This window comes from Electrophorus electricus, chromosome 16 (assembly GCF_041902795.1).
Source record: "Electrophorus electricus isolate QZ-2024a chromosome 16, ASM4190279v1, whole genome shotgun sequence".
Taxonomy (NCBI): Eukaryota; Metazoa; Chordata; class Actinopteri; order Gymnotiformes; family Gymnotidae; genus Electrophorus; species Electrophorus electricus.
The window spans coordinates 2,374,030-2,394,836 of NC_137512.1; the positions used below are offsets into that span (position 1 = coordinate 2,374,030).

At 38.6% G+C, this 20,807-nt stretch overlaps 2 protein-coding genes across 2 annotated transcripts in view; one reads left to right on the top strand and one right to left on the bottom strand.

The window, feature by feature from the left end:
* Window positions 1–1,734: 1,734 nt before the first annotated feature.
* The window catches only part of LOC118242262 (EF-hand calcium-binding domain-containing protein 9-like), an 85,352-nt gene continuing 66,279 nt past the window's right edge, over window positions 1,735–20,807 (bottom strand). Inside the window, exon 3 of the transcript XR_014117489.1 lies at window positions 1,735–1,999. The gene's annotated coding sequence lies outside the window, so the exon portion shown is untranslated. The remainder of the gene's footprint in view (window positions 2,000–20,807) is intronic.
* Window positions 5,706–18,908, top strand: LOC118242304 (uncharacterized). Its single transcript, XM_081698758.1, has 6 exons — window positions 5,706–5,777; window positions 5,995–6,322; window positions 16,210–16,550; window positions 16,815–16,931; window positions 17,108–17,145; window positions 17,276–18,908. Exons 1-6 carry the CDS (start codon window positions 5,708–5,710, stop codon window positions 17,408–17,410), a joined length of 1,029 nt encoding a protein of 342 aa, XP_081554884.1. The 5' UTR covers window positions 5,706–5,707; the 3' UTR covers window positions 17,411–18,908.

Sequence of the window (20,807 nt, forward strand, 5' to 3'; positions counted from 1 at the left end):
GTGTGGCAATCATTTGTAGTCAATACAATAAACACTCTGGTCTATCTGTCTGCTGTTGGAAACCTTGTTGGCAGTTCTGTCTGTCTGTTTTTTGAGTCTCTAATGTTTGCTAATTCATCCCAAAATTGAAAATTGACATGACTTATGTAGTCTAAAGGTGTCATGATACAGCCCCTTCCTTCTCCTCAAACATCTCTGTGCGTGTGTTCGTTAGTCTGTAGTGCCACACCCTCTCCTGTCGCCCACCTGATCCTTGTTGTGTGTAATCGTCAAGTGTGTATATAAATCTCTCTTGTATTGTCGTATGTTTGTCGGTGTATGATATACTTTAGCATGTGTGCTAAGTGTAGGTGTTCTGTGTTAACAATGCATTTGTCTCAACGTGCCTCGTCCCCACATCCTGCTTCAGCCTCGTTCCGTCACAAAAGGTCATGTTTCAGTAGTCAATTATATTGCACAATTCTAGTTCCAAACTGTGTATATAATTATCCGTTACCCATCGGCAGTGGGATATTCAGTAATGTACCTTAACAAACATACATGCGCAGACACACACACGAAAAAATGGTGGTGAAGAGAACAAGTTATCTACCAATGCCCTGCTGTAATATTTTTAGGTGTTCAGGCACTTCTTTTGTTAGCCTGTTACACTTAAAAGAGATCTATTTAATTCTATTTAATCAATTTCATTCTCCCATATGTAAATCTAAGTATAGTAATTTGAAATTAGAAATAGGTTGGATTGAAATAAATTGCCCACATTGAATCATGTGTCCCTGAAATAAACTCCCATTCAAACATGAGGAATTAAAGTTTTACTTTTGATACTTAATTATATTCTAGCAAATACGTTAAACGTTTAACCTAATTGGGTTTCTGCATGCTAGATGTTCTCTTTCAGCCAAGCGTTAAATGCATAAGAATGAATATATGAAAATAAGATTGCAAAAACCTAAATGGAAGTAAAAGATATCTGTTGAATTATCAGAAACCTAGCCGATCAAAATACCCAAACATCCAAGTTACTGTGAAGGTCAAAGCAAAACTACTTTCACTTTGTTTATTATAGATTTGCTTAGCATTTGAAATGTTTCTGAAACAAATGACCATTTTAAGAATAGCTCTGTGCATCCTGTGGAAACTTTGACGAGGGAAACATGGGTCGTTGTTCTGAGAAAGTCGTGTGGGGTGTTCAAAGTGGCCTACTGAGTTGAAGCAGAGAAACTGTTTGGTATAGAGGGTGGGTGAGGGAGCAAAGAATAGAGACCAGCACAGAGCTGTGAAACCACCAACTACAGCCTTAACATGTCAGCACACAAACCTGGGGTGACCACTAGCACATCAAAGCCTGGGTTTCATATACACACACACGCAAGCCTAAAGCCAACCCCGTTTATATATATATATATATATATATATATATATATATATATATATATAAATAATGCATACATATGTGTATATAAGTATGTAGAAATGCAGAATATTCCATGAAGAACCTGCAGTGTACTTTAAATAAATATGAAGTTGTAGTAAAACTGTAGTGTAGCACACAAGATACAATAAAATCCACACACAACATTAACATAATTAAAATCAGATGGAGAATGAAAAAAAATTACATTTGAAAGCTTTTAAAAGCCTTTCAACATTTTGAAAACCAGATGTTCTCAATGACTGATATTTAGAAATAAAGTAAAATCAAGAATGCTCACACACACCCACCCCCCACCCCCCCACACACACACCAACACCAACACCAACACTATTTACTGAAAAGACATACATTACCAAACACTATTTGGACTGTGATATAACAAAAAAAATCAATATATTCATAAATATAATACATGCAGAAATTATATAATTTATGCTATTTATACAGATATTACTTTTTATATATTTAATATTTATATATTTCCATTGACTAATTGCATTTAGATCAAATGTAAGGAACATTCATGCACAAGTATAATTTTTTATAATTTTATTGTTCCCCCTAGTGAGAGAGAGAGAGAGAGAGAGAGAGAGAGAGAGAGAGAGAGAAAGAGAGAGAGAGAGAGAGAGAGAGAGAGAGAGAGAGAGAGAGAGGGAGGAGGGGGCAGTGGAGGAGTGAAAAAGAGAAGAAAATGATACAAAGAGTCTCTTAGCCATCAGTCTCAGTTTAGCAGTGACTCTCCCAGTCTCAACAACTGATCTGGTAAAACACCACCCTGCCTCCCATTCAGGTCACATCTCAGCTCTCACATGGATGAAGGAATCATGAGAGCAGCTCAGTGTGTAATTCCAGCATCAATCCAAAACAAGCCTCACGTCGACTAATAGTGCACGGTTCTAATAATGATGTAATAAAATGCTGATGAACCGAAAAAGTGAGCTCAGACCTACTGGAATATGTGGTGGTTGTATTCCTTTTGCCTTCTGAACACCTACCACATAAAAACTCCACAAACAATAAATTCTAAACAAATCTACCACTGATTAGGTTAACTCTGTATGACCTGGTCAGCATAATTTGGACAAGGTAAGATTGTGATGTCACTAATGTGGTGCTAACTTCAGAGGTCTCCGCGACTGCACAAAAATGCCAAAACCCTCTTCATGCTATTAGTTCTAGTATACTACACTATTGAAAAATTGAGGCACTACAGGGAAAATAATACAAATATGTACCTGTTTGAACCTTAGACTGACTTGAATTCCAAGGAGGAGTCGTCTGTTCACCAAAACTGTGCAATTATGGATTTATGAGAATGTTAGATAGTTAGGATGATTAGATAGTTAGCATGTTTAGATAGATAGCTGTTGATGTTGTCCACTTATCTGTACTACCTGCTTTTGTATAATTTTTTTATTGTACTAGAATACTCTCAATATTTAATTAATGCCAGCAAATGGCTAGCAATGTGTTTTACTGATAGTAGGCCATAATTAGCTCACATTCATCACAGATAGGGCAGTCTTAAATTTATTCAGCAAATATTTTGATAGTAAGTCTTTGATCATCAGTATTTTTTATATGTTGATTATTAAATGATAACATAACACGCAATAATGAACTCATTTTTGAAAACGGAAACTCTAACAAAACCACTGTTTAACTTTCTTCTGTGAAAAGTGAGGTAAAATAACTGACTACATGACTAAATATGAAAATTGTGACATTGTGCAAACAGAAACAATGCATGAGCAAAATTCAAATGAGCTGGCTTAATTCAGAGCAAGACAAAGCAAGCAAAAATAACAAGAACACACAGACCTGCTTCAGGTATTTGGCTGGATGAGCAGGTAACCTGAAGTGTCATGTGGAGGAGGACTTTAAGTATGAGGGAGGGGTTTGGAAACAGGTGTGTGTAAGTGATAATCAGTATTCTGATGAAAGTAAACCAGGATGTGATTGGAAGGACTGGTAGGTGTGGGATGATCGAGATCTGAGATTGGTGCTCATGTGTGTGGGGTCTCTGCCCTGTGACTAGTTGAATGCAAATGAAAGATAATACAATTACAATAAAATTAAAATTGATCTCCAGTCACTGAAACATAACTAAAACTAAGGTATAATAGTCAAATTAAATATAATGAAAATGAATTACAAGTTTTAAGAAAAGAGACAAACAAACAAATTTGAAAATTACATCTGACATTAACTCTGAAGTAGACAGGTATAGTTTTTCAGTCTTTTAATTTATTTTTTAGTTTTGATTTACATCGTCATTCTCTGTGATTAGAATAATAGGAGCGACTCACGTCAAAACATGACAAAACATTGTCAATAAGACTCGGCTTTACATTTAAACATTATGCATGATATTTGTCATCTGGTTTGAAGGCTAGTTAATGTTACTGCTAGCAAACAGAGATCCTGACCACAGTCATTGTCACATCTTAATACCCCTGACAATCTGACAGCTACTCACATTAAATGAACCTCATAATTGTTCGAGCATGGGTATAGTTTGGAAAACTCAATAATATTAAAGTATTAAGAAAAACATAATAACTCTGATTCTGATTCTAATACTGTTTGAATGGACTGAAAATGAGGCTAAAAATAAGTTGAATAAATAAGGTATGGTTATTTATGACTATGGTATGGTACGATTTGGTATTCTGCAGATAACGCAAAGGAACTGAGTCTCTGTTAAGTATTAACAACAGACAGAAATAGAAAGACCTAATACAGAGAGAAAACAACTGAGTAAATTCAGTTACTTAATTGCTTATTCAAATGCAGGAGTAAAAGTGTGAAGAAGCTCTATCAGGTTTGTGAGAGAAAGAAAGAGGATTAGTGTGTAGCTACAAGTTAGCAGTGCCAGTATTGGGATAAAGTATGAGACTGGAAACTGGCTGTAGATAAACAATTTACTGCTCCGAGGCAGGACATGATGTTGTATTCAGAGGGTGAGCGAAGTTTATTTTATTGAACTAATGATTCCATTTGAGCACAAAATATGAATTTAATGAAATATGCATTTGATGACGATTGGCGATCACATAGTATGCCAGTAACGATAAAGCCAAGTAGGTCTGTAGTCAAGTACTTCCCTGCTGGAGTTTAGCTTAAGAGGCTACTGGATAAAACTGTACTGTTGGAGTTGTCAGATGAAAATAGATGGTAGATATGTAGATAAAAGTGCTAGCTGGTTGCTGTGGTTGAAGTTGGGGGTGAAATATAAATGAGTGCAGTAGGTTATAGCTGTGTAGAGAGGGACTATAAAGGTGGTGTTAGCTGCAGGAGGTGAACAGTGGTGTTTCTTAATGCATGTATGGTACTGTTGGTGTGTTTTAATGTATGTATAGTGTAAATGAGTTTGAGTGTGAGTAGTGCAGTGATGGAGCCAGAGACACTGAGCATGCATTAACAGTACCAGTGGTGTTTGCTCTGGCCTTAGTCACCAGAGAGACCAAGTCAGATCTGATTTGATTTTCAGCTGTATTAATTTGGCGGTGTTTCTTTGGCTGTATGATTACAGTAAAACTTACATGTAAAACAATGTGGAACTGGTGACACTGAACATGCAGTATCAGTAGTGATTAATAGTATCAGTAATGCTATATAGTACCAGTTGGTCACCAGGAAGGTCACTATGGTGGCAGTTAATGTTTCATACTTTCTAATGTCTAATTGATGAAAGCTTGTGATGTGATGGGCTTCAAAGTGAGTTTCATTCATGGGTAGTGAAGATAAATGGGGAGAGTTAGGGGATAGGACTTTATGTAATCCCTAAAGATCTGGGACATGTGATTAATATGTTATGCGTATTTTACCCATTACATTGCATTCTAATTAGCATATTGGACCATGATAGGTTAAAGCCATTTTTGTGATGTCGAAAAAATGAGCTGAATCTTTTTCTTTCTTTTTTTTTTTTTTTTTTTTTTTTTACTGGAAGTATTGAGAAAGGCTCTGTTTTCAGTGGAATAATGATAGTTTGCCACTGTATAATAAATTTGTCCGAAATACTAATAAATATTATTATACAAAACTATCAAAGAGCTCTTATCCCACGAATGTGTCAAATAATAAACAACTTAACTTGAAGAACTGAAACAACATATGACACAAAAAATGTTTTTAAGGGGACTGTACAGCATTTTTGTTACAGTTTCTAATTGGAGGAAAAACACAGGAAGTATGTGATGTAAATAATTTACGTCAACTTATGAAGCTGTTTGACCTTTCGGCAGTTTATCAAGCAAACACACCATGCAACAGGACCTGGGCATCTGGAGAATGGTCCTGATGTGTCTCACTGCGGTTCTTTCTAGTGAAATAGGTGAGTACCATCTGCTTTTGCAGTAATTATGCTAGATTTTTCAAAGTTTTTCTCTCAACAATATTTACACGTTCAGTAATGTTTTAGGCCCTATTCAGCCGAAGGCACATGCATTCCTAAGATACATGTCTTTTTCATCTGCACAAATAAGTACCTTTGCACATGGTTTATAGAGTAACCTTTGGCATGAACCAAGGTTTCATTCTTTGGGCAAAAGGTGTCAATCAGCTGAACTCTGTGACCACTGCTGCATTTGGAGAGAATGTGACTCTCCAGTGCTTTCTGCTGGAAGAGGACAACACCGATCCCATCGTTTGGTCCCAGCAAAAAACAGGACAGGAGCCTCGTATAATGGCCATGACTCAGAAATCAGTAGAGGCTTCCTCTTACTACAGTGAATTTAAACCTCCAAAGTTCCTTGTTGTGAATGGAAGAGGGTTCTGTCATTTGAATATTTCTAGCATTGAACCTTCAGATGAAGCCATGTATTACTGTGGTATTAGAAGGTTTGAGATTGTGTTTGGAAAGGGAGCATTGTTATCAGTGAAAGCTAAGAAGTTATACCTTTTGGCCACTATAACCTTTTTTTTCTTAAAGGCCTATTTCATTTTAACACCAAAATAATTTTCAAATAACTTGCACATTTTGTGCATTATTATGTTATGACCCAAGTGTATATTTTCTTATATGAAATATGTTAAAGAATGTTGAAATATGTTAGGGTTTGTTGCATGTAAGACAGACAGTTTACTTTTTATGACTTATGATGTTTACAAAGGTAGGAAAATCTAAATGTTTATATAGTATAGATTATATAGCTGTGTCTTATTGTCTATGTATTTTATTCTTAACAGGATATTTAAATAAAAATGATAAATATCAAGTATCAGTGGTCCAAAGTCTAGTGCTGGGTGTGGTTTCCCCAGGAGAGTCAGTGCCTCTGCAGTGCACCGTCCTCTCTGAGAGGAGAACAGCAGAACTCCGAATGCTCTGGTTCAGAGCTCCTGCAGGAGACTCCCATCCTGAAATCATTTACACTCATCACAACAGCAGCCATCAGTGTGAGATCAGCTCTTCTCCACACAGCTGTGTGTACAACCTCTCCAAGAGTGTCCTCAGCCTCTCTGATACTGGCACTTACTACTGTGCTGTGGCCACCTGTGGCAAGATCCTTCTTGGAAATGGGACGACAGTAGATTTGAGTAAGCATCTAAATACCTTTTGGTATTGTATGAAATTCTTAAAATTCTATATTCATTGGTCATGTGATGAAATACAGTCACAGTATTAAATATAAGGCTAACATTAATGCAGTGTTGTGCAAACTGAAGTCCTTAAATCCATCATTCTGTTTATTAGCAGCACTGAGTTGTTCAGTGACACCAAAGACTATTTTATTCAAATGGTTTGATATTTACAAACAGATTAAAGATCACGTGTGGCCTATTTGTGTGTTTGCAGATTATTTATGGTTAATGTGTTTGAGCTATCTCAGCTTTTTACCTTGACACTACCACAAGAATAGTAACATTTCATCCTGTTTTGTGATCATTCCTTTTCTACAGCCAAGACTGTTGGTCCTGCAGTGATCTGGCTGGGAGCATCTTTGGGAGCTTGCTTAATTGTGATCTTTGCTCAAGCCATTTTAATTTGTAAATGGAGAAATTGTCGACCCAGGAGTGGTAAGTGTTAAAATAACTGAATGTGCCTTCTCCATTTGAAAAAAAAAAAGATATTTGACATTTTAGAATTATATGTATTTTAAGAGCCATATGTTTAAATATGTCAATAAAAAACAATGTGCAATGTTTTATTCAATAAGGTAAAAGATATATTCACTACACATAGTGAAAGCAGATGGATGTTTGTTTGTTTTTTTGTTTTTCCCTCCAGAGAAACAAAGCACTGCTACAGTGAGAAAAATCAATCAGGTATATCTTATACATTGTAATTTCATATTTTGTATATTTTTTTGTGGAAATGTGTGCAAATGCTCTGGTCTGCTCTTATCACTTTAAAAGCATTTAAAAGCAGTAATGTTATGCTATGTGAAACTTGTTTTGCTCAAGTTTCAGAGGTAGCATGGAGATAAAAGTGGTCGGTCAAAAGTGAGATATTTTTGTGAAATATGAGTCCTAAAAATAGTGACAGGAACTCTGAGGAGCTCAGATCTCTCTGTGCAAGATCTAATCCCAGACACAATGCATGCTCAAACTGACAGCAACAATTACAGTGAGTAAAGGAAACATGCATTAATAATTACAGTTACAATATTTGTATGGCAGGAAAACGTTTCAGTGTAGAAATAAATACAGCTGAACTTAATTGTAGTCCTCTTTGTAATAAAACAATATGTTGTTGCTGGAAGCTTTTAGAGTTACTATTAGATCTACACAGATCTAATATGAGATTTGCCATGTATGCTAAGCTAGGACAGGTCAAACCTCATTTTTAGGTCAGCCAGAGGTTCTGACACTTTATCAGCCTCCCTATGTCTCAGCTAAGCCTGGGGAATCTGTCACATTGTAGTGCACATTTACAGATAAAACCCCCCAAAAAACAAAAAAAAAACAGTGGGGTTAGATATGGTTTGGTACAAGCAAACACCAGGATAAATGCCTCAGGATATTGGAATGCAGGAAGCATGGATAGACACTATTGTTTTCCCTGTATTCAACAAATTTGGCTTTAAAGTGGAAAGGACTGTAAACGTGGGTGGTGAGGAGGTGGATGCATGTGTGGAGATTTATTATGGGCAAATCCACAACCAGAGTCATTGTAGCAGTCCAGGGTCATTTTAACAACACAGAGAGCACGGGGATACATGATCAACAAAAACACAAGAAGGCTAACAGGGGAAAACAGGCTATAACAAAGGCTAAGAAACACAAAGGCATGGAGTACAAACTTACATACAAGCATTTATATATAATAAACCTAACCATGAACAGCCAAAACACAGGGCATATGACAGGGTTTAAATATATGAACTTAAGTTGGAAACGAGGGACAGGTGTAAGCAATCAAAGAAGGCGTGGATAAAATGAAACTATGGCATGGAACTAAAATACACAAAACAGGGAAAACATGGAACCCGGAAGATGGGAGGGACTAATTGTGACAAGGACAAAGAGCAGTATTTTTCTGCATATTCCAAAGGCTACTACAGATGATGAAGGAACATACTACTATGGAATGCTTCTGTCCAACAAAATTACATTTAACACTGGAACATTTTTGACTGTATCAGGTAATAAAGCAAATAAATTTGATTCAAAATACTATTAGATGTTTGTCTTATGGGAGAATTTCTAAACATTTGTAATAATATACTCTATACACTATATATTCCTGCAGGTTCAGAAAGACAGCACTGCGCATTAGCGGACGAGACCTTCAGTGCGCATTGGTGCAAATGCTACCCACAAGGATACTCAACCTGGAATTGTTTTGTGTGATTATAGAGAACTTATGGAAAATAAAGAACAAGTAAGTTCTACCTCGCCTCTCGCCACCTACATCACAAAATGTGCAGCCTTCAGGAAGTGAAGCGAGCAGTCCTAACTGGACTCCCCTGCTGGTTGTTCAGATGGTGCCACTTCAAAAGCAGGAAATCGGGGAAGTTCGATCGATGGTGCAGACCCTCAGCCAGTTTGTTAACCGCCTGGCCTTGAGCCCTGAGGGATGAACTACCTCCCCTGCCAGCCCTTCTATACCTGAAGGGGTAAGAGGCTTAATTGCCTCCTCAGAGGCATATGGAGGTGATCCAGAAACCTGCGATGGGTTCATAGTGCATTGCAAACTGTTTTTCGGTTATCAGCTGTAGTTATCCGATTGTGCCAAAGCATCGTACATCATCTCCAGGCTCACGGGTAATGCTCACGTCTGGGAAGCGGATCTGGTTACTAACAATTTGGCATTACTGAATGATTACGTGGGTTTCATGGGAAAGATGCGAGCGGTGTTTAACCATCCATGCCAAGGGAGGCTCTGTGGACAAATGCTGCTACGTTTAAAACAGGGATTAAGATCAGCAGAGCAGCAGAGTACGCTATGGAGTTCCAGACTCTGGCAGGGGGGACGTGGTGGAACAAACCCATGTAGACTGCCACTTTTGTCCATGGGTTAAGGGCAGAACTACAGCCTGAACTAGCCTGCAAGCAGGAGGCTAGCACATTGAACGAGGTGGTTCACCTCGCCATTAGGTACGACCGCCTCCTCCAAGAAAAATGTCAGTGTATACAATGGAATTCCCCACTATGCGAGGCTGAACGACAACCCGGAGGGGCCCATGCAGCTGGATGAAGCAGGGGTACAGCCCAAGAGGGGAGATCAGTGGAGAGGCAACAACACGGTGAGCTGTTCCCCATCTCGCTCCATGTTTAAACTGCCGGGAGAGGTGTCATATAAGTTTAGGTTGCTTTCCGAATCTGCCCTAGCTGACTCGGGGGCTGCGAGTAATGTCATGGACTGGGGCTTCGTTAAGAGGTTGGTGATTAAGGCAATCACTTTACCCTCTTTGCTAAGCGTACAAGCCCTGGACGTGGGCCCGGTAGGTTCTGGCTACATCACACATGTCACTCCCTGTGTACTCCTCATCACCCAAGATGGACACTCAGAGTGCATCACCTTTTCACTCCTTCCATCCCTCTCCCACTCTATCACATTAGGGCTGCCATGGCTGATGACTCACAACCTACTCACAACCTGCAGGTGATTTAGAAGGAGAATCGAGTCCTGCGGTGGCCGCCCTTATGCAGCCTGAAGTGCTTCGCGAACAAGGCGATGTTGCTACGAGCAACTTCGATATAGAGCCCAGGAGCCGATAGACCAATCTCCATTCCCCAAGAGCGCAAGGACTTGGCGCAGGTATTTAGACCCTTGAAGGCAGCACAGCTTCCATCCCATTGGGACTGAGACTGTGCTATAACCCTCAAGGAGGGGGCAAAACCCCCCAGGTGCAGATTCTATCCCCTCTTCCAGGAGGAGGAACAGGCGGTGGACCAGTACATCACGGAGGCTCTGGAACAAGGGTACATCATCCCTCTACCTCTCCAGCCTCAGCCAGAGTCTTCTTTGTAAAGAAGAAGGACGGGGGCCTAAGAACCTGCATGGACTATTGGGGCCTCAACAAACTGTTGGTGCAGTACCCATATACCCTCCCCCTGGTTCCAGCAGCATTGGAACAGCTGAGAGGAGCCAGGTTTTTCACTAAACTAGATCTGCCTATCACCTATAACCTAATCCAGGTTGTGTAATTATAGAGAACTTATGGAAAATAAAGAACAAGTATGTTCTACCTCGCCTCTCGCTTCCTCTGTGCTGTTTACGTCACAAGACCCCTTTTTGCAAATATGATTTGCAGAAAAGAAACAGCTTATTTTATGTTTCCATGTTCATTAGGGCAATAAATATTGAATTATAAACATTTAATATATTTTGACTAGATCATGCAGAATTAAATATATCAGTGGTCCAAAGTTCAGTGCTGGGGAGGGTTGTCTCAGGAGAGTCCGTGTCTCTACAGAACTTCCAGGAGCAACCATGGGAACAGGCCTGGCACGAGGTATAGGGACTTGTGAAGTGGCTTCTTCCACTCCAGGAACAGGAACTAGCAGGTCTGGGGGCACAGCTGTGGCAGTGAGTGGCGGCGGGTCAGGGGGGTCTGGGGGCACGGCTGTGGCAATAAGCAGTGGTGGGTCTGGGGGTGCGGATGTGGTGATCAGCGGGTCCGGGGGGTCTGGAGGCACGGCTGTGGCATCCAGTGGTGGGTTTGGAGGCTGGTCCAACATCTGAGTCACAGGAACAGACTTGGATCATGCATATCATGACACAGCTAGATCATGCAGAATTAAATATATCATCACAACAGCAGCCGTCAGAGTGAGATCAGCTCTTCTCCACACAACTGTGTGTACGCCCTCTCCAAGAGTGTCCTCAGCCTCTTTGATACTGGCACTTACTACTGCACTGTGGCCACCTGTGGCAAGATCCTTCTTGGAAATGGAATGACACTGAGTCTGAGTAAGTGTTTAAATATATTAGAAAATGTTAGCAAGCAACATTTATCACAGACATGTGAATGTGATCTTGAATGATTTTCCACAAATATCATCACATATGCTGCTGCAGTATCAGGATTTGGTAGCAAGACAAGTATCATGGAAGTTTACAACCATGATATTATAGACATATGTGAACAGGCAAGACCAGTTATTCTGTTGTATCATTGTAGTAAATATTAAGTATTAAACTAAGTGTACTACTGGGCCTTGTGATGTATGTGTATGGACATAACTGTCCCAATTCTATACTACTATTTTTAAAGTCATCAACCATATCATTGTTTCTTATCACCTATTACTGTACCTTAATATACAAAATACAAACCAAATGTGCTTCGTTGTTCATGTTTATAATTATTTTGTCTTTGTTGTGTTGGCATAACAACATTAAATCATGTGTAGAAGTGCAGAGGAGCCCAGAAATGTGAATCACATGTGAACACATTTTGTGAACACTTTTGTTTTTAGCAATGGAAAACCAATAGATCTGAGTATGGATTTGAATCCATTATATATTTTCAGGTAGTGTTTTATCATTTCATTATATTTATGAAATCTATGCCTTTAGTTATTTTATAAACTTAAAATAAATCTATTATTCGTTTGTTTACATCATACCAAAAGTAAACTAAATGTTTGACATTTTAATTATTGTAATGTTCCTACTCGTATTTTACTATTCAGTTCCGGGTTAATTACATATGTATGATTATGTGGGTGTCACGGAATGCTCGCCTCTCACGGATCACGTGGTTTGGCCCGCCACGTGCAGTGGGAGGGTTTTTGATTGTAACCATGCCTGCACACACCTGCACCTTGTGTGTTTTTGTGTACTTAAACCCTCGTCATTGTGTGCAGAGCTGTTGGTCATTGTTGATGTTAATGCTCTTCTAGCCATTGTTAAAGAGGGCGTGGCAATACGGACACGCACAGACACGCACAGGCATGCACACGCTTGAGGGGAGAGGGGCCGTACCGTGACATAAATAAAGATATTCTCAGTTTCAGTAAGACTTCCAGAAGATACCATGGCAACAAATTCAGCCTATGAAGTACCATTATTTATCTCAAATATATTTTACATCATTGGTAGATGTTTTAGCATCAGGTTTGTGGCTGCAGAGTCACACTGAGGTGCAATAACGGTCCTACAGTTCAGCCGTCCTGCTATCGTCCACAGAACAGGGATGTCCTGGAGCTGAACTTTGTTGCCTTACTGTTTGGTGACAGGCAAACCAATAAGAAAAGAAAACATGGAGAGAAGGAACAACTTCAAAACAGCTTGTACTCTCAAATAGTGACGAGTTCCACTGTTAAGAAGCATCGCCGATTTCATTAACTTACATTTCCCATGTGTTTTCTCACTCATTATGTACACTCAATTTCTGGAAACACTTGGTAAAAAGCTGACTAAATAAGGATTACTTATATAAGAAATAAGCATTTATTATAAATAAATAAGGATTACTTATATAAGAAATAAGCATTTATTATAAATAAATAAGGATGACTTAATTTAGGAAATTACTTTTTGCCCATACAGCACTTAAGAATTTAAGTGATAATTAATCAAATATTACTGGTTTAGTAGATAATTCTGTTAGCTGTAGTTAAGATTTTATTATAGCAATTTTCCTTAGTTACAGTTAGCTGCCTTAGCTACTAGATAAGCAAGAAAGCGAGCAAGATAGAACAATTAGCAAGTGACTGTCACGGTAGTCCAGTCCCCTACCGGGGGGGACACGCCTCTGTCAGACCAGGACCGTATCACTTGCCTCCCCCGCTCATAATCAGCTGTGTTCTGACAGGAGACACCTGCATCTTATTAACCCTGCGCAGTATTTATAAACCCACAGGTTCGGAGGGACAGCGCTGCACATTAGTGGTCAAGACCACGCTCGTCTACTGGTGTAACACTGCTCCGATCCTGGACAACACCTAGACTTGTCATCGCTATTTTATTGAAAATGGAAAATAAAGAACCTCTTAGTGCAACTTCGACTCACAATTCCTCTATGCCACCCACGTCACAGTGACAGTGACTTAGAAAGCTAAACATTTAATTTGTACTTTCCTAAGTATTTTCAATTCCTAATATTTTTACTGATACTGAAGTATATTTTTAAGGAAAAGAATGTACATTTTTAATTATTCATGTTAATAAATGTGTGTGTGTGTGTGTGTGTGTGTGTGTGTGTGTGTGCGCGCGCGCGTGTGTGTGTGTGTGTGTGTGTGCGCGCGCGTGTGTGTTTGTAATCTTAATTTCATCATGTTCTGTTGGGGACAGCATGTGGATTACTGTTCGGAGTTATTCCTTTTATTTTGTAGTGATATTTTATTTTAGATCAAACACGTCACAAAAAAAAGAGTAGAACAGCATTTTAAAAAAATTCAGCTCTTATGCAGGTGGGTGCCATCTGGGCTAAAACATTACACTGCATTAACGTGGGCTGCATCAGTACTTCAGCACATGAGAGATGATCGTTCTATCCTCCCTTTCAAGTTATTTTTCTGATGAGCTACTTTTACGTTTATCTGAGCTAATTGAAGTAATGCTGATGTAATGCGTTCAGCTAAAGCTTTTACCTGAAATGGTTTCAGACCCCCTCCTCTGGGTCTGTGGAACACTGACCCTATAAAATGAGACACAAGTGAAAGCTCACAAGATTCAAGATGTTTTTATTGTAATTAATATATAATTTTCTATATACAGTATTACATTCTAATTCTGATAATATTACAGTATGCTTTTCCCATCGTTAGCTGCCTGTTTGGCCTCAAAAGACAGACCCCAAAGACAGTCATCTGGTAATCAACAAAATATGTAAGTTAGAGCATGACACACCCTAAACTGTTGAAATGGTGGGGGTGAAATTGTTATTGTGTTAATTTTCGATTTGTCAGGATTGGGCAACTGCCCTAGAACAATATATTCAGATCAATATTCAATGGAACATTGGACTCTAGCCCACATTATAATTTAAAAACACAATTCAACATTTTTAATTTAAACAAATTCTTCCTCAAATGGATTCTGATGAGTACATTTTTACAAAAAACCTCAAGTGAGAGAACTCGTATTCTGCATATCTCTATCTAAGCTCTTTTCAACACTGGTCTCTGGTGCCCAAAGAGCATGGAAATGTCACAATGGCATGTGACCTGTGACAGCCAATGGGACGTGTTTTCTGAGGGCAGCAGGCTTCAAATATTTGGAGATTTACTTAAAGCAAAGGTAAAGGACCAAGTAAAAAATCTAAATGGCTCAAGTCTGGATTTTTATTTTATGGAACCTTATAAGTAAGTTTTACTGCCCTTCTAAACTAATTTTTACTGCCCTTTTAATGTACTAGACGTTCACCTTTTCATTGTAGGTTGATTCTAGATTTTCATGTTTAACAAAATTCACAAAAGCTTTTTTGATGTTTAGTTCAGTCTAACGTCAACTCTTTTTCTAGACTTTGCTCAAGCTGTGGATCTTTACCAGAAGCCATCATTTATCTCAGCTAAACTGGGTGAAACTGTTACATTTCATTGCACATTTGCAAAGAAGCACAGTGCAGAATCCATGGTCTGGTACAAACAGACTGGGGTGCAGATTCTCAACATTGCGGTACAGAGTCCATTCATGGAAGTCATCATTTCATCTGAGTACAATAAGTCACACTTGAAGCTAGAGAGGACTAAGACCAACATTTCCTTCTCTATTCTACATGCTGCTAAAGACGACGGAGGACTTTACTTCTGTGGTGTAGTTCTGATGAAAACCACTGAGTTTTCCACTGGAACCTTTTTAGCTGTGACAGGTAGTCATCTAATTTTTTCATCTAAAGTCAGATGACTCTTGCTGTTTTTAAATCCCTCTTCAGGATTTATTTGACAGATTGCTATAATTACTAAAGATATCGCACACTGCATTTATTAATACTATTTATTGCTGTTAGCACAAAATGCAGTGTCTGTGCAGTGCAGTAATCTCTACCAGAGCTCTTTGGCAGCCTTTATGGCATCGTGGATTAGGGTTAAAGTCCTTTCTTTATAAGGTGCTTTAAAGATGGCAAGATTACCAGATAATCATACATCCTATGTATTATTTACACTGATTTAAAGTTGAGTTGGATTCTCTTTTGAACAGTTGGATAGCAACTTTTCTGTAGTTGACTGTACTTGACTTGTTTGTCAAATCTATGTCTGGACTACAGTACAAGCTCAATAACATTTAAAACAAGTAAATAAATTAATGCCTCCAGAGAGCTCTGTTAGAATGCTTTACTATAAATCGGTTTATGGCTCTTACTGTACTGTACCTGGCTATTGCTAGTATATTATGTGTGTCTAAGGGACCTTACAGAATCTCTGTTTTTTCGAAAAGGCAATCCAGAATTAACCATATCGGTGGTCCAAAGTCCAGTGTTGGGCAGGGTTTCCCTAGGAGAGTCAGTGTCTCTGCAGTGCACCATCCTCTCTGAGAGGAGAACAGCAGAACTCCGAGTGTTCTGGTTCAGAGCTGCTGCAGGTGAATCCCATCCTGAAATCATTTACACTCATCACAACAGCAGCCATCAGTGTGAGATCAGCTCTTCTCCACACAGCTGTGTGTATGACCTCTCCAAGAGTGTCCTCAGCCTCTCTGATACTGGCACTTACTACTGCGCTGTGACCACCTGTGGCAAGATCCTTCTTGGAAATGGAACGACAGTATATATGTGTAAGTTATATTAATGTTTTAATGAATCTATTAATGAGATGATTATCTAGTATTATTACCTAAATAGTGCTAAACATTACAGTATTTTGTATATTGTTTGGTAGCTGACACATTAAAATCTAGACTACTGATTTTATTATACTAATTGTTGTTGACACTTGATGATTGTGATGGTGAGGTCAGCAGCACAAAAAGCTTCCTGCATGAACATTTGTGATCTTATACGTGTGCATCTGCTTACAGTTTTGTTTTTTTATACCAAAGCTAGTCCTCTGGATCCTGTAGTGATCTTCCTGGGAACAGCTCTGGGATTGTGTGTGCTTGTCATTTCTGCTCAAGCAGTTTTAATCTGTAAAAGGATAAACTATAAACACTGTAGTGGTGAGTGTTTATTAATGTTGTGTAGCTAAACCTTAAACAACACCTAAAAGCAGAAATATCTACTCCTGAAATGTATCTCTTAAGTTAACCAGTGTAGTTACTTAAACAGACTGGAAAGATAAGACTTGCATCATAAAACTGATAAAGTTGTAAAATTGCTGTTTGTCCCACTACAGTGAGACATGGTGTTATGAAAATGAAGACCACCAGTCAGGTAAACTGAACTCTCTGCAACAGCTGCATATACAGCTGTGCATGACATAACATCACCTAAGAGTAGAAATCAAAATCACAGTTGTAATGCAGCAGAAGTACTGTATTATGTTTTAATTTTATCTCCACAGGACCATGATGCTGTGGAGTTGAATTATTCTGCCTTACATTTCATTGATGGGAAAACCAGACGAAGGCGGGAGAAGAGAGGACAGACTGAACGCCGCGTGTACTCTGAAGTGTTGTACTCTGCTGCTACAGATTAATTTTCTGACATCTAAGTCAGTTATTGGTATTAATTTGGTAATTAATTAAGCATAGTTAAGGAAAATTTTTATTTTCAGTAATTTTTATTACTGTCAATAAAAAAATTCAGCATTGCAGTCTCACTGTCATTTGGAAACCTTTCTAAGGGAGAATCTTAAAAATGACAAATGCAGTTTTCATTTTAGAAGATTCTAAAAATGGAACTGGTGTCTTTCCAGACTTTCTATCACCCAGAGTTGTTTTGGGTGTTTTGAAACGTTTGAGAAATAACTGAACAATGTACAAATGCAAACATATTAATGACAAAAAAATATATAATTTGATCACATATGACCTTCAAAGTTCTCATAAGCCATAAGTCTTATGAGAAGAGGAGCTGAATTACGCAGTAATGCACTTCTCATATAGCAAAACCAAAATAAAGAAAAGAGGGTGAGGTCAGTTGGAAACCAGCGTGTACTCGCATCTGATTGTTACTTAGATTACATCGCTAAATCGAGGGTCAGGTTTGTTCTTTTTTTCAGTGTTAAAAACTAATCTGGTTTCCTGTGTGTGTGTGTGTGTGTGTGTGTGAAGATGTTTCTGCAGGATCTTAGAAGCCAGAGTGGCTGAGATCAGTTTCAGCCTGATGTGGCTTGATATGATGCCATTCAATAGCAAACCACCTGAAAAATGTACTGCTCATTCTCAGCGCAGGTTTTGATACCCTAGACCATAACATTCTTATTGATAGACCTGAGTAGTGGGTTGGACTCTTAGAAACAGTTTATGCTGAAACAGAGAAATTACTTTGTTGATTTAGAAATAATGTTTCTGAAATAATGTCATGACTTATGGTGTCACCCAGGGTTTGAGTCTTGGGCCACTCTTTTTTAATTATACATACTTCATCTTGGCTAAATCTTACAAGTTTTTGGGCTATCTTGCCACAGCTATGCAGACAACACTCAGATTTACTTAGCCATCTCCCCAAACAGCTATGCTTCCCTTGACTGTCTTTGTAAGTATCTTGCACACATCACTAACTGGATGCACTAAAACATTCTGCAGCTAAATAAAGGTTAGACTCAAAACCGCTAAACTCTACAGAGCTAGCTCACAATCTTATATACTCTAATCTCAGTTTTAGAAGTCACAGAAAAATCAGTTACTAAATCAGTATTTGAACACCTTAAGAACATCAATATCAGAAATTTCCTGATAAAGCCAAATCGAGAGAAACTGATCCATCCTTTTATCTCTAGCAGGGTTGATTATTATAAAGGCCTTCTAATATGACTACCAAAAAAGACCAAACATCTTAATTTGATTCAAAATGCTGCTGCCAGAGTTCCCATAGGGAGCAAAAGAAGAGAACACATCACCCTGGTTCTTAGATCCTTACTCTGACTACCAGTATACAACATAATTAACTTCAAGGTATTCTCACTGGTCTATAAATAAATAATTTGTGTAAATAAAAGTAGTGTTTTGTTTTCTCCATTCTTGGTTTTTGTGTTTCTGGGTTTGTTTTTGAGTTTATTCCTTTAATAAATAATACCTCCTCTTGCAACGGCATCTTGCTCTCCTCTCAACATTTTGAATTTCACAGAATGACTAACCGACAAATAATGCAGCGTGAGGACCTTGCTGTGCTTGCTGAGGAAGTGTCTGCCTGCTGGGCTTGCTGAGGAAGTGTCTGTCTGCTAGGCTTGCTGAGGAGGTGTCTGCCTGCTAGGCTTGCTGATGAAGTGTCTGCCTGCTGGGTGTTGACCGCCTGCTCAGATACTGAACGCTGTAGTAAAACCCAGGCAGCATGTTGGCTAATTAACTTGGACCAAATCTTGAGTGAAGACGCCTTTGAGTTGAATGCATGTTGCACAGCCTGAACAAAGGGCTGGTGTTGTGGCCCTTATGGACCTGCACAATTATCTAATTATAACTGTATATAATAATTTCTAATCCCAGACAAACACAATGCATGCTCAAACTGCCAGCAACAATTACAGTGAGTAAAGGAGCCATGCTTTAATAATTACAGTTACGATATGTGTATGGCAGGAGAAGGTTTCATTGTAAACATACATTCTTTATAGTACAGCTGAATTTAATTGTAATCCCCTTTGTAATGAGGGAATATATATAAGGGTGTTAGGTGAAGCGAAAACCTTACAACCATCATGCTCTGTAGCATTCTCAGAGCATGCAAGAAATAATACAACAGACATATGTGCCATTTTTGTGATGCACCATTCTGCTTACTGAACTGATTAAAGATATTAATGAAGGACAACACCCAGCTATTTCATCTAGCTCTTTCACCCAGATCATATGGCTGGAGTGCACATGGATGGATAAGCCTGCTTGTATATGAACAGACCTTTAAAATGACTTGTAGATATGCCCTCCAGACCCTGTGACAGGTAATAGCAAAGGCATGGATTGGTGAAATGTCCCGATGAAGGCACAACCTAAGTCTGTTCGTGTTCATTGCAATAGGACCATGATAGTGTGGAGCTGAGTTATGCTGCCCTGCATTTTAATGAGAGGAAAACCGGAAGAAATCACAGGGCGAAGGAACGGCCTCAAGACTGCATGTACTCTGATATCAGATGTCCCACTGTTACTGACCAAATCTTATTTGATTAAATCTCTTTGCCCTGCTGATGAGCATAATTTACAAATTTAGCAAGTACTGCCTTTACACAGCACCAGTTCTGCTTCACAGTGTGTAAAATGTTTAAATTTCTATTTGGGAAAATATTGACTAGAAATGTTTAAGTCTCATGTAATGTCCCCATCCACGTCTATAATTTGATAATTTGGTTATTTAATATGCAGACATCATCAACATGCATATGCATTCCTTTCCTTTATCAACACAGGCTTTTGCAATCACAGCGTTCAGCACAAACAGACTGAGAGTCGGTGCTGGATCCTTAAATATGAAGCTTTATTTTATGGTGGTGAGATGATGGTGAAGTGGTGACGTGACTGCTTACACATGCCCGAGCTTTCAGTGAGACTGCCTAAGATAACGATGCGCTCTTATTTGTGCTTCTGATCCTTCTGCACACTTTACTGAAAAATGAATGAACAGATATAAGGGGCGAATGACTGATCCTAAGAAATATAGATGTACTGTAGAGAGTCAAGATTTGTTATGAGTGGTTTCACATTGAACCTCTCATGTAGTATAGTCTGAAGGAATCTCAGGATCCAGAAATCTAATTGTGCTCTGTTAATTCCTTTTCTGCTTGTACATTTTGTAGATATTTATGATAATCTCACCCTGAGGCCACACTGTTTTAATAAATCTTATCTTGTTTTCAAATGTGGAGGAACTGCTCATGTCACAAAAAAATATTATTATTATTATTATTATTATTATTTTATTAATTTATTTTTTTTAAATTT